Source organism: Amblyomma maculatum, chromosome 2 (genome assembly GCF_055883805.1).
Source record: "Amblyomma maculatum isolate TAMU_Amacu chromosome 2, ASM5588380v1, whole genome shotgun sequence".
Lineage (NCBI taxonomy): Eukaryota > Metazoa > Arthropoda > Arachnida > Ixodida > Ixodidae > Amblyomma > Amblyomma maculatum.
The window spans coordinates 49,462,765-49,481,302 of record NC_139345.1 but is presented as its reverse complement, the minus strand read 5'-3'; the positions used below and the strand labels follow the sequence as shown (position 1 = coordinate 49,481,302).

Here is an 18,538-nt window from a genome sequence, read left to right as displayed (position 1 = left end):
TACTGGAATATGAATGTAAGCTAGAGGAGAATGAGGGCGAGATTTGTCATCTACGAGGTTTAGAACGCTAGAGTTGATTTACGAGCTTCGTTACTGAGCTTAGAACAAAAATCTTTGGGCGTATACTTTTGACAAAGACTACATACAGTGTCCATAGATACTGAATATTCATTTCTGGATGTAAAATGGATATTCAGATTAATGTTTTAATTTATCAATCTGGAAGGGGGACTAAGTTGGGGTTGTATACATGATGCTTTAAAGTAACCACAGAGGTGTGTGCACTGTGAGTTCTGGATAGGTAGCAGTGAAACTAGATGGCAAATATATACATATCTATTGCATGTCCGCAACCTCTTTATACTTTTGACCCAACTTCTGTGTGTTCTGTTGACTGGTCTCTGAACAAGTGGCTCTGATAGAAGCTGATGTGTAGCAACTAGCAGTCAAAGTATGTCTCTGGTTTGTCAGTATGTATGCTTCTGTAGCAGGCCAATAGTGCCAAGTTGTGTTAGCTTGCCTTGACCAAAACATGTAATACTGATATATCCAAGGGACTTCTTGTTGACATCAAGCTCCAAATGGCTAAACATGTACTGGAGGGTCAAACAATTTGCTTTTAATGGCCTCTTGACACGTCTGGTTTACATTCAGGACAGAGACATCCTGACCCTTTATCATCTGGATGTATGTTGGGTATCTGGCGGTTGACTTTGTACGACACTGTTAAGGCCACAGAAAGGTTGTGCATTTTAGCCAGATTATAACATATAGTGGACATAAATAAGCTGTTATACCTGAGTGTTCTTCCATGTTCGCGATTGAGCGTGGTTAGAATGTTTATGACAACCCTGAATGTAATGTATGCTAGGCGGTATGACTGACATTCTGGCTGCAGCAAAAAGTATGTCATGTGAGCTAAAAGCATAGATGGGTCTAGGCGTATTTTTCTTTGATGGCATACTCCAGCCGGACGTCCAGCCAGCGCCCGATGAAGCCTCCCATGAGTGCTCCTGCCCAGTAAACGACGAAATGCTCGGTAGTCGTGCTCCCAGCGCAGCCCAGCATGAGTGCCGATGCCATGATGGGATTGAAATAGCCGCCCGTGGTCGTGAGAGCTGCGAGAAACAAGTAATCAGTACTGAGAGGTGGTTAAACTGACACAGCTGTACAGCCACTCTGTCGCACAGCTGCATTTGCTTGGACTACATGATCTGTCGGTCACTTTTTTGGCTCTAGATCTGTTCAATGCGCTGACAAATGGCAGTGCTAGTGTCTTCAACCACTCAAAGAGAAATTTTTATCAGATAGTATTCTTATACTTTGATGCTCTGAAAGCAAACTTGTCTGGTGAACTTTTGCTTTACAATGACGATAGCGATACATGAACTCGGCAGTCGTCCGTATCGCTGCAGACGATTTAGGTGTGCCCTTCTTAGCTGTGTTCAGTTTAAAGGCAACGAGCAAAATGTCTATAATGTCCACAATGATCGTGGACGTTGTATAATCTGCCACAAGGTGTCATTGCGCTCTGGTCACGCCTGAAGTAGTAAATGATTGAATGAATGAAGCTTATATTACTACTCCCCTCTGTAGCGTCTTCGTCATGTGCACATGTTTGACCTTGAACTGAGGAGAAGCCATGTGGTAGCTGGGACATCACTGAGACACCGCCTGAGCCGAGGCAACCGCGCACTCGCATCTTCCTAGTCACCTGACAACCATGGTGTCACTGAACCGCAGCCAAGCTGGAACCGTGGTGCTTGCTCTGCATAGGTAGCCTCCGCTGCCTTTTAGCCGTTGCCAACAGATCACAACAGCTCTCGACAGTAATGTATATCGCCGTGTGTATCTGCCGAGCCCGCACTGCGTCGTGGCATTGCCGATACGATACCTGCCCTCCGGATGTGCAAGCACTTTGTGGCTGGTTACGACCTTCTACGGGGCACAACAGAAGAATTTGCAGAATTCTCAGGAGTGAATGGTGGCGGCAGGCGAGGCTGTTCAAGGACGTACTTCGGACTAAGTGCCTGGTTCTGCGCCGTCGTTGTCCACTTCTCCTCTTTGTCTCGTCTTTTTGCGCAATATACATTACTGTCCATCATGGTTCACCAACTCGCCCAATCAGCCGTTCTTCTACAGTTCATTTCTTGTACATGGGCTTCTATTTTGTGTCGAAACATCGATTTGTCTAACCCAGCTATACTGTCACCCATCATCGCCGTGTGTATCTGCCGAGCCCGCACTGCGTCGTGGCATTGCCGATACGATACCTGCCCTCCGGATGTGCAAGCACTTTGTGGCTGGTTACGACCTTCTACGGGGCACAACAGAAGAATTTGCAGAATTCTCAGGAGTGAATGGTGGCGGCAGGCGAGGCTGTTCAAGGACGTACTTCGGACTAAGTGCCTGGTTCTGCGCCGTCGTTGTCCACTTCTCCTCTTTGTCTCGTCTTTTTGCACAATATACATTACTGTCCATCATGGTTCACCAACTCGCCCAATCAGCCGTTCTTCTACAGTTCATTTCTTGTACATGGGCTTCTATTTTGTGTCGAAGCATCGATTTGTCTAACCCAGCTATACTGTCACCCATCATCGCCGTGTGTATCTGCCGAGCCCGCACTGCATCGTGGCATTGCCGATACGATACCTGCCCTCCGGATGTGCAAGCACTTTGTGGCTGGTTACGACCTTCTACGGGGCACAACAGAAGAATTTGCAGAATTCTCAGGAGTGAATGGTGGCGGCAGGCGAGGCTGTTCAAGGACGTACTTCGGACTAAGTGCCTGGTTCTGCGCCGTCGTTGTCCACTTCTCCTCTTTGTCTCGTCTTTTTGCGCAATATACATTACTGTCCATCATGGTTCACCAACTCGCCCAATCAGCCGTTCTTCTACAGTTCATTTCTTGTACATGGGCTTCTATTTTGTGTGGAAACATCGATTTGTCTAACCCAGCTATACTGTCACCCATCATCGCCGTGTGTATCTGCTGAGCCCGCACTGCGTCGTGGCATTGCCGATACGATACCTGCCCTCCGGATGTGCAAGCACTTTGTGGCTGGTTACGACCTTCTACGGGGCACAACAGAAGAATTTGCAGAATTCTCAGGAGTGAATGGTGGCGGCAGGCGAGGCTGTTCAAGGACGTACTTCGGACTAAGTGCCTGGTTCTGCGCCGTCGTTGTCCACTTCTCCTCTTTGTCTCGTCTTTTTGCGCAATATACATTACTGTCCATCATGGTTCACCAACTCGCCCAATCAGCCGTTCTTCTACAGTTCATTTCTTGTTCATGGGCTTCTATTTTGTGTCGAAACATCGATTTGTCTAACCCAGCTATACTGTCACCCATCATCGCCGTGTGTATCTGCCGAGCCCGCACTGCGTCGTGGCATTGCCGATACGATACCTGCCCTCCGGATGTGCAAGCACTTTGTGGCTGGTTACGACCTTCTACGGGGCACAACAGAAGAATTTGCAGAATTCTCAGGAGTGAATGGTGGCGGCAGGCGAGGCTGTTCAAGGACGTACTTCGGACTAAGTGCCTGGTTCTGCGCCGTCGTTGTCCACTTCTCCTCTTTGTCTCGTCTTTTTGCGCAATATACATTACTGTCCATCATGGTTCACCAACTCGCCCAATCAGCCGTTCTTCTACAGTTCATTTCTTGTACATGGGCTTCTATTTTGTGTCGAAACATCGATTTGTCTAACCCAGCTATACTGTCACCCATCATCGCCGTGTGTATCTGCCGAGCCCGCACTGCGTCGTGGCATTGCCGATACGATACCTGCCCTCCGGATGTGCAAGCACTTTGTGGCTGGTTACGACCTTCTACGGGGCACAACAGAAGAATTTGCAGAATTCTCAGGAGTGAATGGTGGCGGCAGGCGAGGCTGTTCAAGGACGTACTTCGGACTAAGTGCCTGGTTCTGCGCCGTCGTTGTCCACTTCTCCTCTTTGTCTCGTCTTTTTGCGCAATATACATTACTGTCCATCATGGTTCACCAACTCGCCCAATCAGCCGTTCTTCTACAGTTCATTTCTTGTACATGGGCTTCTATTTTGTGTCGAAACATCGATTTGTCTAACCCAGCTATACTGTCACCCATCATCGCCGTGTGTATCTGCCGAGCCCGCACTGCGTCGTGGCATTGCCGATACGATACCTGCCCTCCGGATGTGCAAGCACTTTGTGGCTGGTTACGACCTTCTACGGGGCACAACAGAAGAATTTGCAGAATTCTCAGGAGTGAATGGTGGCGGCAGGCGAGGCTGTTCAAGGACGTACTTCGGACTAAGTGCCTGGTTCTGCGCCGTCGTTGTCCACTTCTCCTCTTTGTCTCGTCTTTTTGCGCAATATACATTACTGTCCATCATGGTTCACCAACTCGCCCAATCAGCCGTTCTTCTACAGTTCATTTCTTGTACATGGGCTTCTATTTTGTGTCGAAACATCGATTTGTCTAACCCAGCTATACTGTCACCCATCATCGCCGTGTGTATCTGCCGAGCCCGCACTGCGTCGTGGCATTGCCGATACGATACCTGCCCTCCGGATGTGCAAGCACTTTGTGGCTGGTTACGACCTTCTACGGGGCACAACAGAAGAATTTGCAGAATTCTCAGGAGTGAATGGTGGCGGCAGGCGAGGCTGTTCAAGGACGTACTTCGGACTAAGTGCCTGGTTCTGCGCCGTCGGTGTCCACTTCTCCTCTTTGTCTCGTCTTTTTGCGCAATATACATTACTGTCCATCATGGTTCACCAACTCGCCCAATCAGCCGTTCTTCTACAGTTCATTTCTTGTACATGGGCTTCTATTTTGTGTCGAAACATCGATTTGTCTAACCCAGCTATACTGTCACCCATCATCGCCGTGTGTATCTGCCGAGCCCGCACTGCGTCGTGGCATTGCCGATACGATACCTGCCCTCCGGATGTGCAAGCACTTTGTGGCTGGTTACGACCTTCTACGGGGCACAACAGAAGAATTTGCAGAATTCTCAGGAGTGAATGGTGGCGGCAGGCGAGGCTGTTCAAGGACGTACTTCGGACTAAGTGCCTGGTTCTGCGCCGTCGTTGTCCACTTCTCCTCTTTGTCTCGTCTTTTTGCGCAATATACATTACTGTCCATCATGGTTCACCAACTCGCCCAATCAGCCGTTCTTCTACAGTTCATTTCTTGTACATGGGCTTCTATTTTGTGTCGAAACATCGATTTGTCTAACCCAGCTATACTGTCACCCATCATCGCCGTGTGTATCTGCCGAGCCCGCACTGCGTCGTGGCATTGCCGATACGATACCTGCCCTCCGGATGTGCAAGCACTTTGTGGCTGGTTACGACCTTCTACGGGGCACAACAGAAGAATTTGCAGAATTCTCAGGAGTGAATGGTGGCGGCAGGCGAGGCTGTTCAAGGACGTACTTCGGACTAAGTGCCTGGTTCTGCGCCGTCGTTGTCCACTTCTCCTCTTTGTCTCGTCTTTTTGCGCAATATACATTACTGTCCATCATGGTTCACCAACTCGCCCAATCAGCCGTTCTTCTACAGTTCATTTCTTGTACATGGGCTTCTATTTTGTGTCGAAACATCGATTTGTCTAACCCAGCTATACTGTCACCCATCATCGCCGTGTGTATCTGCCGAGCCCGCACTGCGTCGTGGCATTGCCGATACGATACCTGCCCTCCGGATGTGCAAGCACTTTGTGGCTGGTTACGACCTTCTACGGGGCACAACAGAAGAATTTGCAGAATTCTCAGGAGTGAATGGTGGCGGCAGGCGAGGCTGTTCAAGGACGTACTTCGGACTAAGTGCCTGGTTCTGCGCCGTCGTTGTCCACTTCTCCTCTTTGTCTCGTCTTTTTGCGCAATATACATTACTGTCCATCATGGTTCACCAACTCGCCCAATCAGCCGTTCTTCTACAGTTCATTTCTTGTACATGGGCTTCTATTTTGTGTCGAAACATCGATTTGTCTAACCCAGCTATACTGTCACCCATCATCGCCGTGTGTATCTGCCGAGCCCGCACTGCGTCGTGGCATTGCCGATACGATACCTGCCCTCCGGATGTGCAAGCACTTTGTGGCTGGTTACGACCTTCTACGGGGCACAACAGAAGAATTTGCAGAATTCTCAGGAGTGAATGGTGGCGGCAGGCGAGGCTGTTCAAGGACGTACTTCGGACTAAGTGCCTGGTTCTGCGCCGTCGTTGTCCACTTCTCCTCTTTGTCTCGTCTTTTTGCGCAATATACATTACTGTCCATCATGGTTCACCAACTCGCCCAATCAGCCGTTCTTCTACAGTTCATTTCTTGTACATGGGCTTCTATTTTGTGTCGAAACATCGATTTGTCTAACCCAGCTATACTGTCACCCATCATCGCCGTGTGTATCTGCCGAGCCCGCACTGCGTCGTGGCATTGCCGATACGATACCTGCCCTCCGGATGTGCAAGCACTTTGTGGCTGGTTACGACCTTCTACGGGGCACAACAGAAGAATTTGCAGAATTCTCAGGAGTGAATGGTGGCGGCAGGCGAGGCTGTTCAAGGACGTACTTCGGACTAAGTGCCTGGTTCTGCGCCGTCGTTGTCCACTTCTCCTCTTTGTCTCGTCTTTTTGCGCAATATACATTACTGTCCATCATGGTTCACCAACTCGCCCAATCAGCCGTTCTTCTACAGCTCTCGACAGTTTACCGGCAGCAGTCTTCATGATCTAGGCAAGACGTCTCATGAACTGTCTGCGTCTCAGAGGTTGCAAAGACGCCATGCCGAAACCGATCGTCCAGTGGACGTAGCTCACCAAGTGGCTGCCGCACAAAGGCGAGGAGAGGCGGGCCGCTTTCGCTTTGATTAGGTACTTAGGTTTAACAAGGTTAAACTTTTGCCTAATTTTTATCTTTGCATTACAGGCAATAGACTTCACTGATAAGCTACGGAGACCCAGTAAAGTCAGTAAAAGAACTTACAGAAAGCAAAGCATCATTGCGTGTACACACTGCCAATTGAGAAATAACAGTGAATTCTGCAGGCGGGAAACAAGCAAAAAACCTTTCATGGCCATGGATGTGACACTTTTATACACATGGCGGCGGAAAACAGCAAAAAACGAAAACGGCGCGCTTTGCATAAATAGCCACACGACATATAGACCAACACCGATCTGTGACGTAAGCACGATGTGGTGGCGCTTCTGTCGCCAGGCTGTTCCGACTGGGGGTGAAAAGTAGGGTTAGCGCCCATAGGAATACATGGAACCGAAAGATTTCAAATCAGTTTTCTCATTTCACAAGGCACCTATGATGTCATTATTCGGCACAGAGCAGCCATGAGTATCCCAGAACAGATCGTGAAAGTATGAAGTCTCATAACCGAGGCGAAGTATTTTTAAAACACCGCGAAACGTACAGGGGCGCGAGTTGGGAGGGCGACCCATAGAAACACATGTAAACACAACTTGCCGGAACATTTTTCTCGTTTCGCAAAGCATCAGAAGCGGTGGCCAGTCGTTAAGCTTTGGCCAGCGCTTTGAAGAAGTGTGTGACAAAGTATGCGGCGTCATTGCGGTAACGTGGCACACACAAAATCTATGTAAAGAGTGGTAATGACTTCGCCTACAAAAGCAGTCGCTTTTTTAAGGTATGGTGCATTATTTTAAGACCATGAGCATATGCATGCAACAAAATTTCGCGCCTGACATCTCTGTAAACCATATTTATCAATAAAGATGCGCGGCGCGTTTCAAGACGAAGCCCCACGTCTAGGAGACGAGTCGCCCATTCGGCTCTTTTTTGTGTGTGTGTGTGTGTGTGTGTGTGTGTGTGTGTGTGTGTGTGTGTGTGTGTGTGTGTGTGTGTGTGTGTGTGTGTGTGTGTGTGTGTGTGTGTGTGTGTGTGTGTGTGTGTGTGTGTGTGTGTGTGTGTGTGTGTGTGTGTGTGTGTGTGTGTGTGAACGTCTTCTACCAAGCCCCGATATCATGTTGCATGGCGGAAGTAAAATAAAAAAAAAAGAACATTCCAAGTGGTGGCGGCAGACATTATATTATACCGTCGAGACACGGTTCATTTTGTAGATTGAAAGGAATAAAACGCAAAATAGCGAGCCCGCCGTCATTCCATCCTGAAACCATCTATCGTGGCTAAGTAGAGGCGGTAAGTTAGTTGCGTCGCGATCCATGCATGTGGTGAGCCAGTTGTAAGCAAACATTTTCAGAAGTTTTATTTCCGACGTCCGTGCACGCGCTGCATGATCTGCGCCGTACGGAAAGGAAAAAAAAAATAAAAAATGAAAGACTAGGAAACCGCACAGGAAGCACAACGATGTATGAGAACCATAGTGATACCACGAGGGAAAAGGAAATGAACGAAAAAAAAATTGTTGACTAGCATGTATGCCCGTTGGGTGCACCTAGCGCACACCCACCTGATTCAAAATAATTGTATGCCTAGACTTGCATGCCTGGACGGTCTCTGCAGTGAAGCGACTCGGAGAAAAAAATCAAATGCACTAGAATGTTTGCTATGTCCAGTGGTTGCAGAGCATCCGCGTCAGTACGGAGGACTTCCCAATGTGTTTGTCCGGGTGCACAACGTCGTCAATGTAGAAGTTTTCATTGTAGCGCTGTTTATCCGAATCCCGGAAAGTTTTCACGTAGTCCGACATTGCTGCGGTGCACCCTACATTCCCTTGGAAGTACTGCAACTCTGACGATTTACGGGACAGTTCACAGCACGATAAACTGACCGCGCACAGTTGCAGACGAGCATGCACCACCGGCGCCGTCGCTAGCAGACGCTCCGCAGCTGGAGGCGGCTGCGGTGGGCATCGCCAGTTGCGCTGTCGTCTGCTGCAGTACGCGGCTCTCGTTCGGTCCATATTGTCGTAAGGCGTCTGAGAACTGCATTTTAAATGTAATTCTCACTATTATGTATCATTTGAGCGTCAGTATTATCAAGATAATTTACCCCATGCGGCAGTATATCAGACTGTAAACAAGATTGCGCGATTTTCTACATTAGCATTTTGGGGGTGTCCGGTCTCACAACATAGATTGTTCGGGGAGTTTTAAAAGTAGACTGCCTCCGGAACGACGCAGCATACTTTGTCACGCACTTCTTCAAGGCGCTGGCCAACGTTTAACAACCGGCCACCACTTCTGGTGCTCTGCGAAACGACAAAAATGTTGAGGTAAGTTGTGTTTACATGTGTTTCTATGGGTCGCCCTCCCATCTCGCACCCACATGTACGTTTCGCGACGTTTCAAAAATACTTCAGCTCGTTAATGAGATTTCATACTTTCACGATGCATTCTAGGATGTACACGATTACTCTGCACCGAATAACGACATCATAGGTGCCTCGTGGAATGAGAACACTTCCTTGAAATCTTTCGGTTCCATGTATTCCTATGGGCGCTAACCCTACTTTTTACCCCAGTCGGCAGCGGTGTCGCAAGCGCTCCCTTTGTTTGTAAACACGGTGTTGGTCTAGAAGGATTGTTTCTGTTCTGCATGAAAGAGCAATAATTTTTATGTTCGATCAGTACGTCAGCGCGCACAGTCTGCTTACTCTGCTAAAGTGGCGTCGACGCGACTCTTTTGCATTTGGGGCCAACCTGCTCTTTAAATATACTATACGAATATATTTTGGGGCAGGGGAAGGAGCGAGTTTGTAGCTGGCACCACAGTATGTCCCGAGCCTTGCTTAATGAATTGTGTGGGGGAGGAAAGAATTGCCCCTTACCTGTCTAAAATAGCGAGTTATATCATGGAACGAGAGCAAGCCCTCCCTCGCGCCCGCGAGAAACGAGGTACTCACCTCCCGGCCGACGAAACCTCGAGCATATTCGTGAGCCTTCTCGTTCCCGGGATTTCCCGAGTGAGCCGGAACCCATACCAGTTCTATCGTCCTACCAGGGACTGGACGGTAGCTTTTAAGGATATTTCTGGCGGCCGCCGACAGACGGCCCCTCCCGATATTCCGTACGGCTGTTTTGGAGTCACTTATTGTAACATCTGCTTCTCTAGAAGCGACGGCCCGCGCGAGGCTGCCTCGTCTGCAGCCTCGGAGGTTCTGGTGCGTACTGTAGCTGAAGCTAAGATTTTGGAAGGCACGGACTCACGTGCCCCATTCACCGCACAAATTGCGAAACCTCGGCCCATCTCTTCATATTCGGCCGCATCTACAGAAGCAACCGACTGGTTTCCTTTGCACTTTGTCTGTAGTGCACGCGCGTGCTAGTTGCCTGCCTTTGTGGTGGATGGGGTACAATTCTTTCAAGGGGAGGAGGGGGGGTCTTGATAAGAAGCTCCTTTCTGATTGCTATGGGTATTTGCCTAGGATCGTCCGCCATGGGTTCGGCATTGATGCCGAACCGCGACAAACCTCCCGGCTTTGATGTGCGCCAGTTTGGAGTACTGCGATTTTAAATGCGCTTCCTTGAGTGCAAGTGTGTTGTGTATTCCAAGTGCTAAGAGCCTATCGTTTAGGGGTTCCTCGATAATAGTCCTAGTGCTGTCTTCTAAGCTTGCGGGATGAGACACTCAACTTTTTTTTTTTCGTCTTGGTAAAGGTGCAGATAGGACAGGGTTTAGACTAGCCTCGTGATGACGTAAACCTGGATGAGTCGACAAGTGTCGCGTTCTTTCATGCCCCTCCTCTTGCTGGCTATTGGCTTGCTCAGTCTGGCTGCTTGGGTGACTTAGTTATCTAATGTTGCTAAGTTGCTGTGGTAACTCTGAATGAACATGCCTAGGATTCGGATGGTGTCTACTTCGATTGGTAGTTTGGGCTCTACCCTGATTGCAGGAAGCGGAGGTCTTTCGATTGGGGCCTTCTCGGACTACAAGTAGTTCGGACTTTGGTGTGAGAATTCGAGACCCGCCCGTAGAACATAAGTCTCGATGGTGTCGACCGCTTCCTGAAGCACACTTTCTATTTGGGCATCACTTCCCCTATTCACCCACAGGGTAATGTCGTCCGCTTAAAACACATGCTGTAGCCCCTCGATAGCGGTGAGTCTGGGGGCAGTGTATAGAGCCTTGCAGTGGTGTCCTTCCTCCCAGACATATGGTATCTGATTTGATCGCGCCGAGAGTGAGCTCGGCCGACCTATTCGAAAGGAAGAACCCGACATACCTGAAGACGCTCTCCAGGATTCAAAAGCGAGAGGTTTTCTAACATCGCCCCGTGCGAGACGTTATCCAAGGCTTTACAGGGGCCAGCCCCAGTATTGCCCTCGTTCCATGACAGTACCTGCGATCCAAAACGTCCCTCGACAGCTGGATAATGAGTCGAGAGGTTGGATCTAAATCCTGAAAATTTCGCTGGCGATGCCGGAGGGCGTAGATGGAGAATGGACAACAGCGGCTCCCGTAGAACATTTTAGAAACAGCGGCTGCACGCTCGCCCGCCTTGTATAAAACGCCGCGAGGGCTCAAAGCTTCATTCCACATCGCTATGCGTGACAACCCACCAGACCGTATATAATCGCGGATGGGGAAGACCGAAAGAGTAGGCTCCGGTGGAAGAAGCTTAGCAGCTCCAAATGTTGCTCGTCGTAACTGGTTGGTTGGTTTGTGGGGTTTAACGTCCCAAAGCGACTCAGGCTATGAGAGACGCCGTAGTGGAGGACTCCGGAAATTTCGACCACCTGGGGTTCTTTAACGTGCACCGACATCGCACAGCACACGGGCGCTTTGCTTTTCGCCTCCACCAAAAAGCGGCCGCCGAGGCCGGGATTCGATCCCGCGTCCTTGGGCGCAGTAGTCGAGCGCCGTAACCACTGCGCTGCCGCCGAGAAATGAATGTGATGTGGTGATTGAAGTGGGTACTGGGATAGCTGGATGTCGTAGAGTGTGAACAAAAGATAATAAATGCTTAACGAGACATGCAATAGGCTTTCACCTATTTCACGTTTCGTATGCTTAAAAATTTCGAAGCATCTTTCGCATTTTTTGTTTTGTACAAGTTTGGGCCAGCCTCTCGAAAATCTTCTGCCAAAGTATATAGGACTGTTTTTCCCATCTATCGAACTCACATTCAGAACATGATGCGCCTCTGCAAATGGCGTTTCTCCCCAATGGTGTTGTTCGAACGCTTCTAATGCTGCAACACCACTACCAACATTTATCCAAAAACTTGATGTCTGACCTCATGTCTTTCCTCTCTACTTTCTTCTGTCCGCACGAGGCAGCGGAGGTGGCTTTAGGTACAGAGTCAGTAGCAGGCCCGTGCATTTTCTCTTCCTTCTTCCTACAGCCACAACAGCAACCCGATGTCTGAAGCCGATTTCACATTTGACCTTTCCAAGTGCGGACGGGTGAGAGGAAGAAAGAACACAGCTCCATCACGGAGAGCATGGAGGAGGGAAACAACTTAGGAGAGGCCCTTGCCATTCCCAATGCATTGTAGAAAGTGTGGCGGAAGTGACGTCAAAATTTAGGGTTAGCCAAGTTATAGCCAAGTCGGGCCATTAGCAACGGCGACTCTGTTGCTATGGAAACTCGGGCCAAAAGCAACGGCGTTGCTAAGGGCCCTAATAAGTGGTTTACAGGAAGGGAAAGGCGCAGTATCTGTCACACTTGCTCTGTGGACACCTGAACCGCGCCGTAAGGGAAGGGATGAAGGTGGAAAGAAAAAGTGGAGCCGTAGTGGAGGGCTACGGAGTAATTTCGACCACCTGGGGATCTTTAACGTGTGCTGTTGTTGTTGTGGCTGTAGGAAGAAGGAAAAGAAAATGCACGGGCCTGCTACTGGCACTGTAGCTGAGCCACCTCCGCTGCCTCGTGCAGATAGAAGAGAATATAGATAAGAAAGAAAAGGAAGAGGGAAAGAAAGACGCGCGCCGCAACAACAGCCGTCGTCCACCACCAGCGGTGGCGTGTGCAATGACGGCCTAGAACAGATAAAAATTCGGTGCACCCACCTGTACCAGCCCCATCAGGGGAGACCTACAGCACACGGGACGCCACTTCGTTTCGCCTCCATAGAGACGCAGCAGCCGTAGTCGGGTTCGAACCCGGGAACTCCGGACAGTAGTCAGGCGTCTTACCACTGCACCACCCCGGCGGGGCACTAAGGGCCCTAGGTACGTGAGCGTCGCGGAGAAAGAGAATGCGGAGGGTAAATGAGGGGGAGAGACGTTGCAGCGTCCGGTCGCGGCGCGGCCGCGCCGGCTTCAAAAAAATTACTGACGATTACGTTACTTCCTAATGCGAAATTTGAGCGCAGCAAATAAGCTGTTTCACCTTTTCGATAGATTGAGGCAAAGAAATCGAGCAACACATGTATGCGCTATCACAGATTTTTTTTTTTTTCACACGTATTCCTTTAACAGACTCCAATAACAGTTATTGACAGTCATGAAGGAAGCTTTGCGGTCGGAGAAATAGACTGATATATGTTCGACTTGGTACACCAATGCTTGATTCTCAAAGACGAGATCTATAGAAGTGCTTCGCGAGGTTGTCTGATTTATTGATTTAAAAACTGATTTATTTATAGGGAGGGAAAGGCGCGGTAACTGTCTCACTTGTTTTTCTCTGGACACGACAACCGCGCCGTAAGGGAAGGGAGGAAGATGGGAGTGAAAGTGGAATGAGAGAAAGAGGAGCCATAGTGGAGGGCTACGGAGTCATTTCGACCACCTGGGGATCTTTAACGTGCGCTGACATCGCACAGCACACGGACTCGCGAGCTTGTCACAGCCGTGGGACGCGTTACGAGCGAGAGGAACGGGATACGAAGAGGCGTCCGTGTGCTGTGCGATGTCAGCGCACGTTAAAGATCCCCTGGTGGTCGAAAATACTCCGTAGCCCTCCACTACGACTCCTCTTTCTCTCTTTCCACTTTCACTCTCGCCTTCCTCCCTTCCCTTACGGCTTGGTTGCGGTGTCCACAGAAAACAAGTGAGACAGTTACCGCGCCTTTCCCTTCCTATAAGAAATAAATCAGTTTTTCTACGCGGTCATGCCCCGCCGGGGTGGTACAGTGGCAAGACGCCCGACTACTGTCCGGAATACCCGGGTTCGAACCCGACCTCGGCGGCTGCGTTTCGATGGAGGCGAAACGAAGAGGCGTCGGTGTGCTGTGCGATGTCAGCGCACGATAAAGATCCCCAAGTGGTCGAAATTACTCCGTAGCCCTCCACTACGGCTCCTCTTTCTCTCTTTACACTTTAACTCCCACCTTCCTCCCTTCCCTTACGGCGCGGTTCAGGTGTCCACAAACTCGTGTGACAGATACTGCGCCTTTCCCTTCCTGTGAACCAATTATTATTATTATCTACGCGGTCACGTTGTCTTGACTCGCTAGCGGCGGCAGCGGCATCAGACAGTCGCTGCTAGCGCTTCCTCCGGCGACCCCTCCCCCACTCCCCCCCTCCCCGAACCCCCTTCCTTTCCTTGTGTTCTCCGGCTGCTCCGTGCTTGCTCCGTGCTTCCTGCGAGGCTTCGGTTGCCAAGCGCCGGCTCGAACTGGGGGGATGAAAGTGGGGAGGCACTGGTTACGAGGCCGACGCCGACGCGAAACCCAGGAACGAGCGCCAAAGAGCTGCGCTCTAAAACATAACGTCAAGGCCTCTCCTATTCTTTCCTTCTTCCATCACGGAGAGCCTGCACATGTTTGCGGTCTGGTTATCAAAACATGCTACGTGGTGCAGGGAGAATCGACTCGTAACGCTCGACGTGCCAAATAAATTCAGAAGCGAAGAGGGTGCTGCTCCAGAGCTGCGGCGCTGAGGGCAGAGGCTTTGCATTCACTGCTAGGCCTTTCCGTCGTGGCTTTGCTTCTCGATTTAGTATGGAGTCGTATGAATAGCCATGGTACGAAGAGTAGTCCGGGGCCGTCCTGGTTGTCTGACGAAGGATATCGTCATGTGCGATGACGGGAACAACAGCGGGCAAGTCGACAGCGGCAGATCGGCGGAAGTTGATGCCATTGTTATAAGATACAGAAACGTGGACGCGCAGAGGCAGTATGTACAGAAAAAAAGGTCAGCAAGAAACGGATAAGAAGGGCAATAGAATAGTTGTAGAAATCTTGTGTTTCAGAATGATGTTCTTGTGGAGGATGTTAAGGCCACGTCAGACTGCTTCAATGACCACGAAATTGTATTTGCCAAACTATAGTACAACGTGTGATTCGTATTTAACGCCATCGTCAATATAAGATCATCTCTGTGAAGCACGTGTGTGGTCTGGAAGCATGGCCGCCCGATTCACACAGCAAAATAATGTTGAACAATTGAGACACAGCAAACAATCCTGTTAAAACATCCTGCAGCTGCACGATATTCCGTGATAACTGAGCTAAACCGTATGTATTTTTATATCTTTAAAGACTGAGGTCAGGCGCGCTGCGAATTAAGTGCTGTGAAACTGCATGACCAGGTTTAAATAATAAATAATTGGTTCACGGGAAGGGAAAGGCGCAGTATCTGTCAAATTGTTTCTGTGGACACCTGAACCGCGCCATAAGGGAAGGGAGGAAGGTGGGATTTAAAGTGGAAAGAGAGAAAGAGGAGCCATAGTGGAGGGCTACGGAGTAATTTCCCCCCCCCCCCACATCCCACTTCCCCATCCCCCGGACACCAAGAGTGCCTCCGCGACATTAGGCCGGCATAACCGGCATAACAAGAGCCACAGGACAAAGTGTGGCTATATAAATATACTGTGCTTTCATTTCCCCACAACATCCAAGCGCTTGAAGCGTTTGCCTTTCCTATAAACCAACACTATGTCAGCGTGGCCCCGCCACGGTGGTGCAGGGGTTGATGCCCGACTATTGTGCCGGAGTACTCGGGTTAGACCCCGACCGCTGGTGACCGTCACAGGCTTGGCAAAGCGATGCCAACCACATATGCCGCGTACGGTTGCCACTCTCGAGGCGTGCCAGGATGCAAGACGCGGTTTTTCAGGTTCCCTTCGGCGAGCCGCGACCAACAACGACGAGAAGCTTGAATTAGGGCTACCAAGCGTCAAGATGTGAATGGTCGACCTCAGCAACCGACTGCGTACTCTCGAGGAGAGGGAGGTGGTGAAGGGTAACTATTCCTGGCCCTACAGCGGCCCTACAGGGCTGGGACTGCCACCGGTTTTATCTGTTGTCGGCCGTCATTGCACCCGCCACCACTTAGGCGGTGGACGACGGCTGTTGCGGCACGCGTCTTTCTCTCCCTCTTCTTTTTTCCTTCTCTACTTTCTCTCCTATCCGCACTTCCTTCTCTACTTTCTCTCCTATCCGCACGAGGCAGCGGAGGTGGCTCAGCCCCGCCGGGGTAGTGCAGTGGTAAGACGCCCGACTACTGTGCCGGAGTACCCGGGTTCGAACCCGACCTCGGCGGCTGCGTTTCGATGGAGGCGAAACGAAGAGGCGTCGTGTGGTGTGCGATGTCAGCGCACGTTAAAGATCCCCAGGTGGTCGAAATTACTCCGTAGCCCTCCACTACGGCTCCTCTTTCTCTATTTCCACTTTCACTCCCATCTTCCTCCCTTCCCCTACGGCGTGGTTGCGGTGTCCACAGAATACCAAGTGAGACAGTTACCGCGCCTTTCCCTTCCTATAAATAAATCGTTGAAATCGTAGAGGTGGCTCAGCTACAGAGCCAGTGCAGGCCCGTGCATTTTCTTTTCCTTCTTCCTGCAGCCACAACATCGCACAGCACACGGACGCCGCTTTGTTTCGCCTCCGTCGAAACGCAGCCGCTGGCGATCGGGATCGAACCCGGGTACTCCGGCACAGTAGTTGGGTGTCTTACCACTGCACTACCGTGGCGGGGGGGCCCGCCGGGTGGTGCAGTAGTAAGACGCCCGACTACTGTGCCGGAGTACTCGGGTTCGAATCCGACCTCGGCGGCTGCGTTTCGACGGAAGCGAAACGAAGAAGCGTCCGTGTGCAACGTTAAAGATCCCCAGTTGGTCAAAATTGTTCCGTAGCCCTCCACTACGGCTCCTCTTACTCTCTTTTCACTTTCACTCCCACTTTTCTCCCTTCCCTTACGGCGCGGTTGAGGTGTCCACTGAAAAACAAAGGAGGCAGTTACCGCGCCTTTCCCGTCCTCTAAATCAATCAGTGGCGGGGGGAGTAATTTAGTAATAATTGGTTCCCAGGAAGGGAAAATAGCAATATCTTACTTTTTCTGTGGACACCTCCACCGCGCCGTAAGGGAAGGGAGTGAAAGGGGAAAGAGAGAACGAGGAGTCGTAGTGGAGGCTACGGAGTAATTTCGACCACCTGAGGTTCTTTAACATGGGCTGCCCCCTGCCCTGCGGGGCTGGGACTGGTAGTTCATCGCCGCTTCATTGCGGCGGGGCTAGCCTACCACCGGATTTACCTTCCTATGCGTACGTTGCCAACGCAGCAGTTCCCAGTTCAAATCAAGCCAAACCGTGGAAAATCAAGATGGACAATGAGAAATCGGGGCCAACTGTACGAGTGCGCATTATTCATGATTAAGCCCGAGATAAACCACCTTATCATATTATTTTTTTTTTTCTGCAAAATCCACACGCGTAGCGCAAGGCCATGCTCTGATATATATTTGCTCTGAAATTGGTTTAGAAGGTGGTCTATATATTTGTTCAATAGGACATAAGGCTATCTCTTGTTTTGGGCAAATTTTACACTTGCATACTTTCTACTCGTTTGTTGTATTACAGCCGGCATGTTGAATATTAGGACATTTATGGTTTTAATATGTTTATTTTACATTAAATTGTAATTCTGCAGTCGGTATAGTGTACCGGCCCATGTAGTGAATATGTTCCCTGCGGGAGCATATACAGGAACAGGCCCACAAGATGCTTAGAGCGCCCCTGGCGGCTGAAGTGGTATTTATATAAGTTCTGTTCTTCAGCAGCCTTGTCACTACACTTTTCTTCAACACCAGTTTCTATAATATCGTGAAGAAAAGAAGGTTACCACCGCGAAGGAAAATATCAGTCTTTGTGCAGCATAACGGGGTTAAAGTATACTTGTTGAGAAACTCGAGCAAACAGTGGCCCCAGCTTTCACTTCTGCGCAATGGTGAGAAACTTTGTGAGTTTTTTTTTTTTTTCTTAAGTCCCGTGTCTGATGTCAACTATACTGTCATCTTCCAGCAAGGGTTCGATTGCTGCGCCGAAACTACATATTCCTTTTTTAAGCAGTGACGCTCGGTTTTATCTAGCTATAATGGAAACATTCACGTAAGAGCTTCCTTGAAGTTTATTTTTACAGAAAAAAATGTCACAAAAACTCCTCAGCGTGCCGCCGAAGCGCTCATGCAGCTGAGCAGACGAGTATCCGCTAAAGCCGATACTTGCACATATACTAGTTCACGGCGCCGCCGCATCGATTTCGTGAAGGTACATTACACTCACCTGCCAGCACAAGGACGACGGTGGTGATGGAGTTGATAGCGGTGGACACGTTGTCCGTCCAGTAGATGGACCGCATAGCCACGAACCGGCTCACGCACGTGATGAGGCCTTCGATTAGCGCGCCTTTGCCCGGGCTCACCTGCGACCGAGAGCAGTCTTGTGGAAGTTGT

The 18,538-nt window shown here is 50.0% G+C and overlaps 1 protein-coding gene across 1 annotated transcript in view; it reads right to left on the bottom strand.

Annotated features, from left to right (window-relative positions):
• Positions 1-609: 609 nt before the first annotated feature.
• The window catches only part of AQP (aquaporin), a 35,453-nt gene continuing 17,524 nt past the window's right edge, over positions 610-18,538 (bottom strand). Inside the window, exons 5-6 of the mRNA XM_084594088.1 lie at positions 18,369-18,507; positions 610-1,118 (exon numbers count right to left, since the gene is read on the bottom strand). Coding sequence (XP_084450214.1) covers positions 937-1,118; positions 18,369-18,507 — 321 coding nt within the window. The 3' untranslated portion in view covers positions 610-936. The remainder of the gene's footprint in view (positions 1,119-18,368; positions 18,508-18,538) is intronic.